This window comes from Schistocerca gregaria, chromosome 1, assembly GCF_023897955.1.
Source record: "Schistocerca gregaria isolate iqSchGreg1 chromosome 1, iqSchGreg1.2, whole genome shotgun sequence".
In the NCBI taxonomy this organism is placed as follows: domain Eukaryota; kingdom Metazoa; phylum Arthropoda; class Insecta; order Orthoptera; family Acrididae; genus Schistocerca; species Schistocerca gregaria.
The window spans coordinates 241,090,186-241,107,794 of NC_064920.1; the positions used below are offsets into that span (position 1 = coordinate 241,090,186).

General features: G+C 39.8%; 1 protein-coding gene across 2 annotated transcripts in view; it reads left to right on the forward strand.

Moving 5' to 3' along the window:
• The first annotated feature begins 962 nt into the window (after nt 1–962).
• The window catches only part of LOC126338887 (exonuclease 3'-5' domain-containing protein 2), a 28,624-nt gene continuing 11,977 nt past the window's right edge, over nt 963–17,609 (forward strand). The window contains exons 1-5 of one of the 2 annotated variants that reach the window (XM_050001586.1): nt 978–1,389; nt 1,457–1,613; nt 4,034–4,626; nt 4,748–4,903; nt 13,152–13,354. In XM_050001586.1, coding sequence (XP_049857543.1) covers nt 1,196–1,389; nt 1,457–1,613; nt 4,034–4,626; nt 4,748–4,903; nt 13,152–13,354 — 1,303 coding nt within the window. In that variant the 5' untranslated portion in view covers nt 978–1,195. Of the gene's footprint in view, nt 1,390–1,456; nt 1,614–4,033; nt 4,627–4,747; nt 4,904–13,151; nt 13,355–17,609 lie in introns of both variants that reach the window. The other variant, XM_050001587.1, reaches the window with a different exon arrangement.

Sequence of the window (17,609 nt, forward strand, 5' to 3'; positions counted from 1 at the left end):
TAATCTGGCATCATGTTTCGCTATTGAACGAAAGAATTAGTGCTCTCTGGATGCTACAAGTAACATTTTGCAATGCCAGATATTTATTGAGTTTTTGATCTCCAAAGTTAGCACCAAGGGCGAAAAGCACGTATTTTCTGCCATATTCTGCTGCCCATATCACCTAAGTGGACAGTTAATCTGCCTTCATGTTTTATTATTTAACTAAAGAGGGAGTGTAGTATGGATGCTGCAAGTGATCTATTGCGATGGCCAACATTTAGAGTGACCTCGGAATTCAGCCGACGAAAGCACCCTTCACGTATTTCTACGATGTTCAGTTGGCGTTATCTCGTAATCCGCCGGTTAATCTGGCTGCATGTTTTGTTATTATACAGAAGAAGAAGTGTGCTATATTTACTGAAAGTGGTATATTGTGACGGCGGATATGTGTGTAATTATGGTCATCTGAATTTGGAGGCCGATGTCGCGCAGGTCGGGACGCGGTCCAAAATAATCTGCGTGTAGCCTCTAGCCACGTACGTTGCCGCCTCTGCCCTCAGGCAGTGAAAACATATCCGAAGTTCTATACTATGATTCAAGCCTGTCCGGCATCACCCCTTTCCCCGAGAACTGACAGACAAATCATATGCAAATTCCCCGTGTGCTGTGGGCATCTGGCTTAAAAAGTGGAATGGAACGGTGACGTGGCGGGGGGAGGAGGGCTGATATGCCGAAGTCGCTGATCCACTTCGCGTTAATGAATGGCGAACCTCTCGCAGGCTATATAGAAAGTATTTTTGTCGCACTCAACTTGTTTACAGTTGTTTACTCTCGTTCTGCTTTTAGTTTTATGCAGTGCAAAATTAATGTTATCTGTTAAATAACTGATCTATCATTTTATGAGGATAATATATAATTTTCGAACTCCTGGAACTATTGTACATATTTGTAGGTTTTTCTTTCTTTTAAAATTCTTTGAGAAAAGCACGGATACACGTGGATAAGGGTAAAAGAAAATCTGTGACAGCCCAGCGTTATTGTTTGGTGTTTGGGTTCTGATGTACAATAATAATAATAGGGATGTATGTATATTTATGGTAGCAATGCTATTATCAAAGGGTTAAGTGCGCCAATGGGCATGCATTGAAAAAGAAATCCCAGACCCTAAATTAATTTGTTTGCACGAGACGCGAAGAGATCTCTCTTTGTCAGAATGACTGATCGCAATAAATATTTGATTTCTGGCATTGTTTGTGCCACTGTAGGAGTAAGCGTAATTTTTGCGTTTAGGAGATTAAGATACCGGAGATTAAAAACAAATATACTCCACAGTCAGCAATGGAAAAAGAAAATCATTGTAGTGGACTCTTTAGAAAGATGTGCGCCGGTTATTGACAGCATAAAAGAGTAAGTACAAGATGTTGGGGATAGTACATTGTAAAGTGTTCCTCATTGTAACTGATCGACCTTCCAGGAAATGCCAGACCATTAAAGTTCTTGGGTTTGATTGTGAGTGGGTAACAAGCGAGAAAAGGTCACATCCAGTAGCGCTGCTTCAGTTAGCATCGTCGGACGGGTTTTGTGCTCTGTTCAGGCTTTGCAAAATTAAATGTGTTCCAGACGACTTAAAGGTAGGCAACTGGTTACATGCAATGTGTACTTCATAAGATTAATAAGAAAAAAAAGTCTTTCCTTGAAATGCGTGTCGTGCAGCTTAGCTTTATTGCTGTTTGTGCTTTCTTGCTTCATTGATTTGCTCAGCACGATAAACTGAATAAATTTTTATACACAGTAACTGTTTCCAAACGTTGCACTATTGGAGCAATGTTTTTATGCTCATTATGTATTTAGGTTTCTTTCCGGTGTTAAGCAGTTACGCTACATGTTTGAAGTACTGTCTATCAGTGTCAATTCTTTGTGTTGGCCCTACGTATTAAAGAATTCGTAATGTCATTTTGCTGCAGAGCGAGTCGGAGGTTGTGCTTTCAAACTAGTACACTGAACGAATTCCTGCGTGTATTATACATTAAAATCCATGGTTCATAGTACCATAGTTAAAATAGTATTTCTGAAAGAATAAAATTGCCATCACATAACTTGTATAGGACTTGGGCATTACGTCTACCGAGTTTGTATCAATAATTAAATCGTGTTAAGAAAAAATTCTTAATGAAGAGCTATTGACAGAGGGGGTGGCGCTCACTGTCGTTCCCATTCTTCGCAAATAACGTATCCCACTATGAGAGACAGCGACAGTGACAAAAGAAAATTGTAGATTAACAAAACTGACATACAAATGTAAAAATACAGAACAGTCTCGATATTCACTCAGTATAAATATGATTTCTCTATGTTATGCAGTTAAGTTGAATGACGATGTGCACGAATTTCTTCGAGCGCCGATTTTCTGTGATGTTTTTGAAAAACCATTTTTGTGATGCAGGTACCATTCATTGCAGGTACTGACGACAGAGCTCCTCATGCCAGTTGGTACTGTTGGTCTCATTAATGATATTAGCAATATGTTTCTAACGTAGAACTCTAGGTGACAAATTTTATTCACAAGGTACAGCATGAAACCCATGATTATTTGAGCCAATAAGGTTTCCTCAGTACAAGCATATTTAAAATGTACCTTTAAATGGTTACATCACGTAACAGGTTTCCATTCATACACTCCTCCCCAAAATATCTGGAGTTAAAGCACCAGGAGCTCCTAACTGCATGGAAACTATTGCTGCGCGAGAAATGAAAGAACATCACTATCATTCATGTTGTTGACTATTCATCAAACTTGTTTAATGTCTGATATAAACACTTATTGATACTTTGTAGATAAGAATTCTGGCCACTTCTATAAGGTCGAGTGAAAAAAGTGTGGTACCATGTTTTTGAGTTGTGCGTGTGGATTTTTTTGGTATTGAGGACTTAGTTTGAGTTATATAGGTCAAGCAAAATGTAAAGTTCCTAGGGTTTTCGTTTTTGTAGCATTGTGTTGAATGTTGAGCACCTTTTGTGCTTGACTTTTGTTTTGGGATTGTGCTGTCATTGGTATTGTAGCACATTTGGTTTTCCTCCACCCCAAACTCCCTGTTCCCCATGGTTGGCCCCCACCATATTGCACATGCTGGAAATAGGGGTACCTACTATCTTGATGATATCACACATCAAAACAGACGGGCAGAATCAGGATTTTCAGTATTGCACATTCCTTGCTACAGATACATTTTGTGTTAGTAACTTAGGTGTTTCACCTTGCATAATAACAGCTCCAACCAAATAAGAAAAATTCCAATAAAGTAGAGAAATAAGATTATCTATGAATAAGATATTTTTTTAACAGTAGAGAAATGTGAATTTTTTATGGCAGCTGTATTGTTCATTAGTAACTTCCTTTTCTTCCCAAAAATAAAATCATTTTTTGCAGCAGAGTTTTGGTAGATGCTAATAACTAATTTATGACTGTGATCTCCAGAAATGACTATTGTTATAATAAAATATTGCTTTAAAATATTTTGCAAGTTCAAGCTTTTGTTTGATTAATAAAAATGTTTGAGTGGTGAATTTGTGGAATTTGTTCTTTGATCTTTTTTCCAACACTATTTGTAATATAGTTTTCTTCCTTGCATTTGGATCCCTGTCAGAACAAAAAAGTTATGTACTTTCAGCAGTGATTTTCTGACATAATGCAGATAATGCACTTCTCTCCAGCAACATTGGCAAATAAAGTTTGTTTTTATTCTCATTTCCAGATAGTCATACAAGTAATACTATGTTCATGATTTACGGAAATCTTTTTGTATATTTATAAAGGATTATTGACCTTCTGGTTCTCTCTCAAACCGTGTCTAAAGCCTCTGATACAGTGACCTTATTCTTCTTTTCGTCTGTGAATGGATCACTTAGGACCTAGCAAAATCAATACTTGTCATTCCTTTCAACCCAGCATTGTTTCATGTGCTATGGGTGAATGTATTTCATACTAGTTTAAGACCGATACTGTTCTTAACTTTAGATGTCTGCAGCTTACAAAGCACTTTTCTTTTCCCAGGTCATACTCGAAGACAGCCGCATTTTGAAAGTAGGCGTAGCTCCTACTGATGATGCAAAATACCTCTTTCGAGACTATGGAGTGTCAGTGCGGGGCTGTTTGGACTTGAGGCATTTGCTTGCAGCAAAGGGCCTTACAATATCAGGTGGCCTTGCAGGCCTGGCAGAGAACATACTGGGTGTTCACTTGAATAAAGACTGGAAAATTCGTTGCAGTGATTGGGAGCGTGATCACCTTACTCAAGAACAATGTGAATATGCAGCACTTGATGCTTTAGCTGCATATGAAATTTTCATTGATATTGCCAGACCATCAGGATGGTTTCAGAGTGGACCTGATGCTGATAATGTTTCAAAGATAACTGAATCGTGTCAGCGTTACTTAGATATCAAATACAAGAGTAGAAAGCACGGTACAGCAGTGGAGAAAGATGCTGGTGTTAATGGAGCTTTTTGTGCTGTTAAAGAGGTCAAGAAATTTAAGCAGTCATCTAGAGCACATTATACTCGAAGTCGACCTCTGTATGATAACTGTTACTTACAAGCACCAGATGGAGAAATTCTTTGCACCTGTGATAATAGCAAGGCCAAATGGTAATTAATTTTCACATTGATACAATGAAGTCTGAAATTTATAGTAATATTTAGAAGGAAAATAGTTTTCTTTTAATTTATTTTGTTTTCTTTGTATATTTAATGTATGTAAAATTTACAGGTATTTCTGTATATGCCATGTCATTAGACACGGAGGAAAAAAAAGTATGTTGTTGAAGAATACAAGACAAGAAAAGTATTTACATTTGAGATGGGGTTGCCCTCAGTCAGTCCCTCTAACCTGCATCTATATGCATATTCCACAAATCACCATATGGTACGTGGCTGGGATACCTTGTACCATAATTTCTCTTTTCTTTACAGTTCTTACTTGAAATGTATGTTGGTGGCAGTAGGGTTGTTCTGCAATATCTTTCAAAGACTACTGCTCTACTGCTCGAATTTTTCTTGCCACTGTATTGTGGAAAGACTGTCATATCCCCCCCCCCCTTCCCCCACACACACACCAGGGGAAATCCGCTCTGAATTCACAAAGCATCTCAGTAATTCTCATGTATTGATAATGAAACTTTATAAAGAAGTTACTTGTTTTGAAAGCCAAATAACATTGTGAAGTTTTAAATTATTCTTGATTTTGTGTGGTTTACTGCCATTTATCTCTGTACATTGAAGGCTGTAAATGCTCCTTCATGTTTGACTTAAATGTGCCTTTTCTTCTTTAAATGATCCCTGTAAATCAAAACCCAAAAGTGCATCCAAGGATGGAAACATCGATTAAATGTACAATATGATATAATCTACAATTAATGGTGCGACATAAAACAATATAGGTATATTCATTTAAAGAATATGCTACGTATCTACATGAAGAACTATGAGAAATCTTTGCGCGACATTGGCGCCACATTTGTTTAAAGCAGTCAAGCCAGATAAGAAAATTAATTACTCAGTGATATATGGATTATCTTACATAGAATTGTAGCGGTATCTTTCTTGCACATGTTTGGTACCATGAATTGGTTTCGATCCATCATTTAATCCCAGAAATGAAACAGTAATTGAAGCAGTGGGTGTACCAGATAGACAAAGTAGGTTCTATCTGCAGTTAAGAACAGTACTTGACAATACACTTTCCTAGGAAAGTGCTTTGATGGTGGGGTTTGAAAATTGATTGAATGGCTTGTCAACATTATTCACTTCCTTTGACACATTCTGATTTCCATATATTCCTGTGATTAAGAAGTTTGTGGCTCAATAATTTTCTGAGTCCAGTGACAAAGTTATGGCAACTGTGAGTGAGTACTTACCAATCCTTCCAGTATATACACGCTGTAAAAAAAATGGGGGGGGGGGGGGGGCAGTGCATTGACCAAAATGCAGACTACATTGAAAAATGAGTACAGATTTACCTCTTAAAAATTCTGTCATTGTTTCAATTATACCTTATCACATCATACATCCCAGTTTTTTTACCTATGGATCTGAAACATGGACTGCGAGGAGAAAACATGGGGATCCCAGTTTTTACCTGTGGATCTGAAACATGGACTGTGAGGAGAAAACATGGGGATCCAAGTAGCTGACCTGAAGTTTGTTGGAAGTACAGCTTGTGGTTTCTTAACAAAGTCAATAAAAATGCAAGATACAAAATCTGTATACATACTCTCAATATTATAACCAGAATGACCATTACCAACTGGAAGTGCGGAGAAGATAAAACAAGGCTGTGAAACATTCAACATATTGTTATTTAAAGAGATAGCATAATATGCCATTTTAAACTTTTTATTCGTGTATTTAGTCCCTTAAATGATTCTAATAATTTTATAGTAACAACGAATTCTGGAGTGAGCTTCTATATCATGTTAATTGTAAACGTGACATAAACAAAGAACTATGAGTTAGGCCACCGTTGTAGCATGCAGCTTATCTGGTGAAGCAAGCCTGCTTTCCGACAAAAGCAGACATTTGAGTACAAACTCAAATTGTTATTGCTTCTGAATATGTGTTTGCTAACAGCTTCAATTCCCATCACCAGTTTTAATAATTTCAAACATCTTATTTGTGGTAATAATGTAAGTACAATGTGTTCAATATTTGAATGTTTTGTTTCTCATCAATACAATAATTTGTTGGTATAATATGATAAGCAATTTTAGCATACATGGTAAAGTGGGTCCATGATGGATGAGCGGAATTTACTGTAGTACTTCTATGAAGTTCCTTAGTTTAAGTAGAAATTCTTTTCCCCTTTGGAAACAGAGATCTAGTTTTTTCCCAATTATGCAGATAGGAGCAATAGGGTGGGGGATGATCCATGCTCATGCTAAATAGTGAACACCTCACGGTACTTGGGAATACTTCTGGCTGGGAACTGATTTTGTTGAGCCCAGCATTCCCAAACTGGTGGCTGATGTGCACTGCTAGTCACCTATATCCACAGCAGCAAAGTGGTGAAAATTTGTGCATTGTGGGAGTAGGTAAATTGGCTGGAAAAAACGCAATGAATTCTCAGTGTCAAATGTTTGATATGTGCTGATGGACTCAACAGTTTAGCTGGTAACTTCTGGGAAACCTACCATACCTCATTTGTATCTGTCTTTACCAAACATCATGAGTACCTGTCTATGAGATATGTATTTGTGTAACTGCTTGTGAAGGAGGAGGATTTCCTGTGCCACAAAGTAATTGTTCCGGCCTTTTTTTATCTTGATCAGCCTGTCTCATATAACAGATCTGCCATTGTACTTTGGGTGTACTTATTTTCACTTAACGGATTTCAGAGGATTATAATATGGTTTGAGATCAGCTGAAATTATTTTAAACGTCAAATAATTTGTGCTGTATTGCAAAACTTTATGTTATCCTAAAGTAGTTGTAAAATGTTATAGATTTTCGGTATATATGGACAACGTACAAAAATATGGCAATTTTGTTTTTCCATGGAATAATTTAAGTTTTCTGCTTTATACTGAATAGTGGCCATTTTCTTTACTTGTGAAAAGTTTACTCACACAGGATACTGTCACACTTGACACAGTTCACGAGGGTAGCTAGCTGTTAATGAGTAGAAGAAATGCAAATAGTTTATAATAAAGTGATACGGATCCCCAGTAAGAAACAGTTGAATGGTTCATATGTTAGATATCAGTAGCCAATGTTTGGCATATAATGAACATATGAAATATTTTCATCAGAAATAATTGAATTTAATGTGGAATTCCTTTTGGCTGATCTACTGCAACCCAAGAAAGATGGCCCTTTTCATGTCACTCCACACATTGGTCACAAGCACATCATCAACAGGTTGAACATACACAAATGTCTTTAAATGCTCCTTCAGCCATAAACCCAAAGGATTCATGTCTGGTGAAGGGGAAGGCTATGCTGTAGGACCTCCTTGACCACTCCATCACCCACAAAACACTGTGGTTAGGTGCTGTCACACAATATGTAGGAAACATGGTGGTGCTCTGTTGTGCATAAACGACAGCCATCTTTCTGCAAGGGCAACATTCTGCAGTACTTTTTGTTGGTATGTTTGGTAAAGTGTGTGGTCCTACAAGCCTATCATCAACAGTTCCTGTCCATGCATAGGTACTGAAGTGTTCGTATTCCCTGTGATTACTTGAGGATTTGCATCTGCCAACATGTATGTATTGTGGTTGCTTAGAACCCTGCACCATCTGTAATATTACGTATTACTTATTGCAAGAAAATAACCCACATGTCAACAGATATCAGAATTTGCACATATAATTGTGGGAACTTTTATTCTAGTTTTGACCAATACTGCCTCTTGCAGGAATATTTGCCGCTGCCCCCCCCCCCTTCTCTCTCTCTCTCTCTCTCTCTCTCTCTCTCTCTCTCTCTCTGTGTGTGTGTGTGTGTGTGTGTGTGTGTGTGTGTGTGTGTGTGTGTGTGTGTGTGTGTGTGTGTGTGTGTGGGGGGGGGGCAACAAATGGAATTAAAAATTAGTGAAGAAGCATTATGTCAAATTATGAGTAGGAGGGCAGAGAGAAATAATTGCTGGTTTTGCATTTATCCAATTCAACATATATTTAGAAGAAGTAGTAAATGACTGTCTTTGGCAAAAAGGGGATGTGACACTGATGGACATGAGAATAGAGGAAGAGAGGGTGCTACAGGAAAGCAATTTTAAGTATGAGGGACAGTTCACAAATAATGCACTTTATTTTTTTTACTTACACGTTTATTTTATTTCAATATCTCTACAGTTCTTCAATATAGTGTACCTACTTCTCTATGACTGAATCCCAATGTCTCGGAAGCTCTGTTATTCCATGCAGGACACCATTTCTGTTTCGACTTCTGTTCATCTGTCAAATGGCTCAGGTAACAGTGGTACACAGCTCTTCAACAGAAAAATAACGATATCCACACATGGAGTTATCCAGCTTCGGGAACAAGTCGAAGTCTAGTGGACTCATGTCCAGGCTGTAGGAGGAAGAACAGCACTTCCCATTCATTTTTGTGCAGTTTTTGAGAAACATTGCACATACATGGGTAATAATTGTCATAGGAAATGAGTGGCCCAGCCTTGAACAACTGAGTTCGGGTTTTGTACATTTTTCTGCACATGTTTTGCATGAAGTTATGATAATACACTGCTGTGATACTTGTTCCACATGGGACTCTGTCTGTAATGATGATTCCTTGGTGATTTGCAAGCAGAAATCATCATTTACTTGAGCTTTGATTGATTGTGTTAAAATTTTTTGGGATGTGGAGAATCTGAAACTCTCCTCTCACTGGACTATGAATGAAACTCTACTTCAGAGTCTCTGATCAAATTTCATCAATAGCAACAGTTCAACACAAGAATACTTGATCTTCGTGGTCAAATTATTGTCTGAGGAAGGTTGCAATGTCCAGTCATTTCTGATTCTCTTGAGCAGTCAGAACAGTGCGGGACCCATCTCGTAGAAATTTTTCTCTTCTTCAAATCATTTGTCAGAATACAGAATACTGAGAATTCTCCTGGCTTCAGAGAGTTTTTTTGCAAGTCACACTTTGATCTTCTCCAACAGCATGGACCACAAGTTTCACACGTTACTGAAGAGACCCGGAGTGATTTTAGATTTATTGCAGTACAAGAGAGATTGCACTCCTGCCACCGTTTTTAATGCAGCATTTTCTGCCATTTTATCTGAGCACCACGACTATGTAGCTGTTTTTACGGATGGGTCGAAACAAGGGGATTCTGTTGGGTGCTCAGTTGCTTTCCAGATCATGTCTTCAAGGTCTACCTGCCTCAGACTTTCGCTGTCATTGATGCAGAATTGTCTGCGATCTTGGGGGCACTGAAGCACATGAGACATTCTTCCTCTGCTAAATTTCTTGTCTGTTCCGATTCACTCAGTGCCCTTCACTTATTGCAACGTTTGTATCCGGCAGATAAAACTGTCCAGACCATCCAGGACGCCCTCCTCTGACTACAGCGACTGGGGAAGGTTGTAGCTTTCTGCTGGGTTCTGGGGCATGTCGGCATTGCTGGGAATGAAAGGGCAGATCTCGCAGCCAAGGAGGCGTGTCTCGCCCCACAAGTATCTCAGTGTGCTATCCCCTTGCACGCACTCACCTCGCTGTTGAGCTCACGGGTTATGCGTCGGTGGGAGGATGAGTGGCTGGAAGTGACTGACAATAAGCTCCGTATAGTCAAGCCCACAACGTGTGTGTGGTGTACTTCCTTTCAGCCCCATCGACGGATGAGGTTCTCCTCACTCGGCTTCGAATAGGCCACAGCCCTATGACGCATGGCTACCTGCTCCGGCGAGAGGACCATCCAATATGTGGTGCTTGCGGCATCCAGGTCACTGTGCGTCGCGTTTTATTGGATTGCATTTTATTTTCTGACCAGCGGGCCGCAGCTGACTTGCCAACGGACCTGCCATCTCTTTTAGGCAACACTCGGACGAATGTGGCTAAAGTTTTAAAGTTCTGTGACATGTCAAATGTTTTTACAAAGATTTTAGGGAGAGGATTTTAATTTGCTCGCTGTGTGACAAGCTAGCCCATATTTTATGTAAGTGGGCAGCCAATAACAATTTCCTGTGACATTCTTGTTGCTATGTTTCCCCTTTCCTTAGGTTTTACTTTCTTATGTAACATTTTCCTTCTTTTCGTGCTTTCTTTGAGTGTGTGCTTTAGTTTTCTTAGGTCTGTCCACGTTCGTTCCTTTTAATGTGTGTCAGGGCGCTGATGACCTCGATGTTGAGTGCCCATAAGCCCCAACACACCACCAAAAGTTTCACACTTTGTTTATCTATTCATGTTTTTGACCTTCCTGGTCTTGGATTATCGTCTATGCTTATATGACTTAAATGACAACCACAAAAATGATTAACCCAATGTGAAACTGTACTACGGTACACTATAAACTCACCACAAATTTCACTTAACGCTCTGTAGATTTCTGCTGGGTTTTTGCCATGTCAAGTTTTGCTCTTGATGTACCACCTCTGGCCTTCAACAGTCACAATACCAGAGACTCCTGCAAGGTGCATTTGTAACTATTGTCCGTTCCATCTTAGATACACAGCAAAAAAACAGAGACAAGTGCTTCTTACTCGATTTCCCAACTATATCTGATGTAATTTTCTTTGATGATGCAGCAAACAGTCCACAGTAATACCACCATGTGCATTATTTATGAAATACCCCTCACATTTGGGAGACAATAAAAAGTGCATTGAGTTGCAATTAAGAAGTAAAAACGAAAATGGCAATGACAAAGGCATTTTTTAATGGACAAAAGAAAATATTCACTGAATCCACAAATTAGCAGGTGAAACATCATCACCCAAAAGATGTGAAGAATAGTGAATAGCTTTTTGAAATGTGGCTGTATAGAAAAGTAGATGATGTGAATTGGAAAATGAAATAGTTAATGCTTAAAATGAGCTATTAGTTAAAGACAAATAATAAAAAAATTAAAACAATAAAAGTAAATTGATTTCTGACAGTTTATGAAAGCAGAATGTTTTTGATGAATTGATGTAACACAATATAATACGAAGTTCAGCTTCAAAAGTGGTGTAGTGAAAGGCAGCAGAGGAGCAACTAGCCAAAGACATAAGGCTCATAGAAATCCTTGGAAAACACGTAAGATATTGAACATAGTTGACAAAAGAAGAAATTCAAAAACTTAGCAACTGACGCAGACATCTAAAATGCGAGACTGATAAAAGTAGCAAAATGAGAAGCAGTAATGACTAGGGGGAAAATCCAAAGCTGTAAAGAATGCATGATTATGGGAAAGGTAGATACCATCTGCATGAAAATTAAACGGACTTTACAAGAGAGGGAAACAGCTGTTTGAATATTCATAGCTCAGATGAAAACTCAGTACTAAGCAAAGAAGAGAATGCTAAAAGATGGAAGCAATAAATCAGAGGGCTGTGCAAAGGGAACAAACCCAAACATCAAGTTCTGTAAAGGAAGGACGAATTAGACGATGAGGGATTGACTCTGTGATAGTGAGCAAATATTTTACAAAGCACTAAAAATGCAAGGTATCTGGAGTAGATGACATTTTCCTCAGAATCCTTAGGAGAATGTACCATGACAAAACTATTCATGTTTATGTTCAAGATATATGAAAAAGACAGAACACCCTCAGACTTCAAGAAGAATGTAATAATTCTAGTGCCAAAGAAGATAGTTGCTGACAAGTGTGAATGTTACTGAGCCATTGGTTTAATTAGACACAAATGCAAAATACTGCCACAAACTATTTGCAAGAGAATAGGACGACTAATGGCAGTCTTCTTGAGAATGGTCTGTTTGAGTTGTAGAGAAATGCAGAAATGCGCAAGGCAGTACCAACCTTCTGATTTTTCTTTGAAGAAAGATTGAAGGCAGTGAAACTTTTCTTTTTAGCATTTGTAGATTTAAAGAAAGCATCTGACAATTTTGACTGGAGTGTACTCTTGGAGAACTGCACAAAAAAGTTCTGTGTGCTATCTATCATGCAGTGGATGCTTAGTGGTGTTCCAGTGTTGCACCAACACCTGAGCATTTCTGTGCAGATGTCAGATGTAAGTAACTAATTCAGTTCTCTTTGGACACAGTGTATCTCATGCCCTCAATTATAGTGTCATTTTATGCCATATATACTGCAGTTTCTTGAAGCAAATAACCACATCTACACAGGTTTGTCCATCTTTGTTAATACTCTTAACTTGATAATAAAGTAGATGTACTGCTTTCTTCCAGAAGAAAAATGATTAGCACTTGTCTTTAATACTTTATACTGTATGCACATCCAGTATGGTGATTCAGCAGATACTCTGAATGTATTTTGTTCACTCACTCAAAAATTAGAATTACTTTTTGCAAATAACAATGTACCTGCAACACATTGGAGAGTAGAGATTCTAGATGGCACTGTTTGCGTGAAATATTGTGCAATACTTGAGAAATCAAATCTCGGATGGTTCAAAATTTTTGGTAGAATATGTAATATTATGAAAGTTGCAGAAGATAATTGTGAGTTAATCTCCTGATAAATCTAACATTCTAAACAATTTTTTCCCTTTAAGGTACATACAGAACAATCTTGGTGACCTGATTACTGAGGACCCATTCACTGTAAGGTTGCGATTTGAACCTTCAGGCAGAGCCGTGGGAGAAGTGGGAAGTTACTACACCCAAGTAAAAGACAACTGTTGTGTTGTTTGTGGTCGTACAGAGTCATACTTGCGAAAAAATATTATTCCTCGTGAATACAGGAAATACTTCCCAGGTAAGTGCACTTAATTCATTTGTATACTTTTAAAATTATACATTGTCTCCAGTGCACCACTGAACTGGAACGTCATCCACTTGGTACTCTGCTTTTCATTGTATTTTTCCTGTGTAATAGCTGCTTTAGTGTTTGATTGTCGCAGGCCTTAAATTCACCCTGGATATTTCCTAAACTGGATTCAACTGCAGTGTTATGAAAGATCAGATGTCTTGCATGCTAGTTCCTGCTGAAATACAAGATCTGTGACAAAAAAACTGCAGATAGTAACAAAAAGAGGGTTGCAGATGTTGCCAATCATTTTCTAACTATGATGGTTAAAGTGAAAAGGATAGATCATGCAAAGTGCACAATTTATTTTCCCATTACAATTACTGAAGAGCATTTTAAATGTGTCATATTGTGTTGCTGATTGCCAGCTTTGCCAGTTGGCATTGTTTTAGTTAAGGAGAGGACATGAAGAGGAAATTCTCAGTGTGTGTGATACCTGTTGACAAGATTATTGGGAACAGAAATAGAAAAAAAGACCTTGTAAAACATATAAAACAAAAATTTCCAGTAAAAATCAGGAAATGAAAATCGTTGATAAAATGACATTGGAAATCGGAAACTGGTGGAGGGCAAGTACAGTGAATAGTATAACCTCCTTTATCTGTGACCATATTTCCTGTATTTGAATTAATGGTAAATTTACTGAGTGTGTTCATCCATTCTGTCACAGGAAACATTAACTCAAAAAACTGTAAAAATATGAGACAGTATCATTGGTCAGTACTTATGTTTAGGAGGCAAAGTTTTTAGCATTGCTGATGATGATGAATGCACATATAAAAGTACACAAAATGGAAAAATTAGTTTCTCACTCAGGAAGAAAAGAGGAATAGGCCAGGGAAAGTTAAAAAAATAAAAGTTGCTTACCCTGATCTGATTATGATAGGACCCCACCTGTTGTGGGATGAGGGAAGCAAAGGTAAAGGGGAGCTATCAGAGAGTCAAAGGTAGTATGTTTGTTACCACAGTTTCAGCTTCAGTCCACAGATAATGACAAGTGTGACGAGTAAGAATATGTTAAGAGGAAGAGAAATTGAATGAAGAGTGCAATTAAGAACTAAAAGGACAGGGAGGTGGCAGAAAATATCAATTGGGGAGGGGGGGGGGGGGCAGAATGAAGGTGAAGAAGTTAAAAGCAATCAACAAAGTAATTAAATAAGATGCAATAAGTAAGACATTAAAAATCTAATAATAAAAATGAATGTTAAAAGAAAGTGATAATGGAGAAGAGAGGGTGTTCTAGTCCAGGAGGGAGTTGCGATGGCAGGATATGTTGAAAGGGGATGTGAGGATATGTTGTAGGGCCAGTCCCCATCTCCAGAATTCAGGCAAACTGGTATTTGGTGGGAAGTTCCAGATAGCCCTTGTAATGTAGCAGATTCAAATCTTTTGAGTCATGGTATAGAGAATGTTCAGCAACTGGGTGGCCCCAGGGCAGACAGTTGCTTTATGCCATCCATGTGCTCATCCAGTTTAAAACACTTTGCACTGAACACATGTTAGTGTGGTGTTGCAAATTTCCCATCCCATGAAAGTGAACATGTATTAGTTGCAAATCGTGTGGTGTCACAAATTGCGCATCCCTTGAAATTACAGTGGTCATTGGTGGTGGGGTTGGAGTGGATGATAGTGAGTGGGTGTGTGGGGCAGGTTTCGCTTTGGGAAGAACCTATAGGAAGGAGTGTTGGTCTGGGAATATCGTATGGCTGTACAACGAGGTTGGGAGGGCAGGAAAACATGACAGTGATTGAGTAGGATGATATTAGAGAGAGAGAATCTCATTTCATTGGTAGACTAGAGAAAGTCATATCCTTGGTGGAGCAATGTAGTGTGTTGAGTCATTCAAGGCCTGAGTGGTAATAGTACTTTATAATGGGAGGGGGTGGGGAGCTGCTTCTTAGCTTTTTGGAAGTGGGAGCTATGGTAATCAGAAAATGATAGAACAATACAACCTATGATATTTGTTTGTTTGTGAATAAGATCTGTGGAGTAGTTTGGGTGGAGGGGGTCATTCATACAGGTATTAGGGTTTTGGTAATGGAACAAGATACTTTCACTGTGGATGCCTAAGCTGTAGGGTAGGAAATGTCTTGATGTCGGAACTGTGATGACTGTCAAAAAGTAGATATTGCTCCTGTGTTGAGGGCAGCACCCTGCCTGGAACAGTTCCATCCTCCATCACAGCGGGACCCACCTCCTCTTCCTCAAAATCACCCTCTCCAAACCTTCCAGGAATTTCTCACTTCCAACCTTGCCTCTCAATCTTTCTTGAAAAACCTTAATCCTACTCCCAACATCACCACAGCCGAAGCCCAGGCTATCCGTGATCTGAAAGCTGACCGATCCATCATCATTCTTCCGGCTGACAAGGGTTCCACGACCATGGTACTTGATCATCGGGAGTATGTGGCTGAGGGACTGCGTCGGCTTTCAGACAACTCTATATACAAAGTTTGCCAAGGTAATCCCATTCCTGATGCCCAGGCGGAGCTTCAAGGAATCCTCAGAACCTTAGGCCCCCTACAAAACCTTTCACCTGACTCCATCAAACTCCTGACCCCACCGACACCTCGCACTCCTACCTTCTACCTACTTCCTAAAATTCACAAACCCAAACATCCTGGCCGCCCCATTGTAGCTGGTTACCAAGCCCCCACAGAACGTATCTCTGCCTACGTAGATCAACACCTTCAACCCATTACATGCAGTCTCCCATCCTTCATCAAAGACACAAACCACTTTCTCGAACGCCTGGAATCCGTACCCAGACTGTTACCCCCGGAAACCATCCTTGTAACCATTGATGCCACTTCTCTATACACAAATATCCCGCACGTCCAGGGCCTCGCTGCAATGGAGCACTTCCTTTCACGCCGATCACCTGCCACCCTACCTAAAACCTCTTTCCTCGTCACCTTAGCCAGCTTCATCCTGACCCACAACTTCTTCACTTTTGAAGGCCAGACATACCAACATTTAAAGGGAACAGCCATGGGTACCAGGATGGCCCCCTCGTATGCCAACCTATTTATGGGTCGCTTAGAGGAAGCCTTCTTGGTTACCCAAGCCTGCCAACCCAAAGTTTGGTACAGATTTATTGATGACATCTTCATGATCTGGACTCACGGTGAAGAACAACTCCAGAATTTCCTCTCCAACTTCAACTCCTTTGGTTCCATCAGATTCACCTATTCCTACTCCAAATCCCATGCCACTTTCCTTGACGTTGACCTCCATCTGTCCAATGGCCAGCTTCACACATCCGTCCACATCAAACCCACCAACAAGCAACAGTACCTCCATTATGACAGCTGCCACCAATTCCACATCAAACGGTTCCTTCCCTACAGCCTAGGCCTTCGTGGCAAACGAATCTGCTCCAGTCCTGAATCCCTGGACCATTACACCACAACCTGAAAACAGCTTTCACATCCCGCAACTACCCTCCCGACCTGGTACAGAAGCAGATAACCAGAGCCACTTCCTCATCCCCTCAAACCCAGAACTTCTCACAGAAGAACCCCAAAAGTGCCCCACTTGTGACAGGATACTTCCCGGGACTGGATAAGACTCTGAATGTGGCTCTCCAGCATGGATACGACTTCCTAAAATCCTGCTCCGAAATGAGATCCATCCTTCATGAAATCCTCCCCACTCCACCAAGAGTGTCTTTCCGCCGTCCACCTAACCTTCGTAACCTCTTGGTTCATACGTATGAAATCCCCAAACCACCTTCCCTACCCTCTGGCTCCTACCCTTGCAACTGCTCCCGGTGTAAAACCTGTCTATGCACCCTCCCACCACCACCTACTCCAGTCCTGTAACCCGCAAGGTGTACACAATCAAAGGCAGAGCCACGTGTGAAAGCACCCACGTGATTTACCAACTGACCTGCCTACACTGTGACGCTTTCTATGTGGGAATGACCAGCAACAAACTGTCCATTCGCATGAATGGACACAGGCAGACAGTGTTTGTTGGTAATGAGGATCACTCTGTGGCTAAACATGCCTTGGTGCACAGCCAGCACATCTTAGCTCAGTGTTACACCATCCGGGTTATCTGGATACTTCCCACTAACACCAACCTGTCAGAACTCCGGAGATGGGAACTTGCCCTTCAGTATATTCTCTCTACCCATTACCCACCAGGCCTCAACCTCCGCTAATTTCAAGTTGCCGTCCCTCGTACATCACTTGTCATT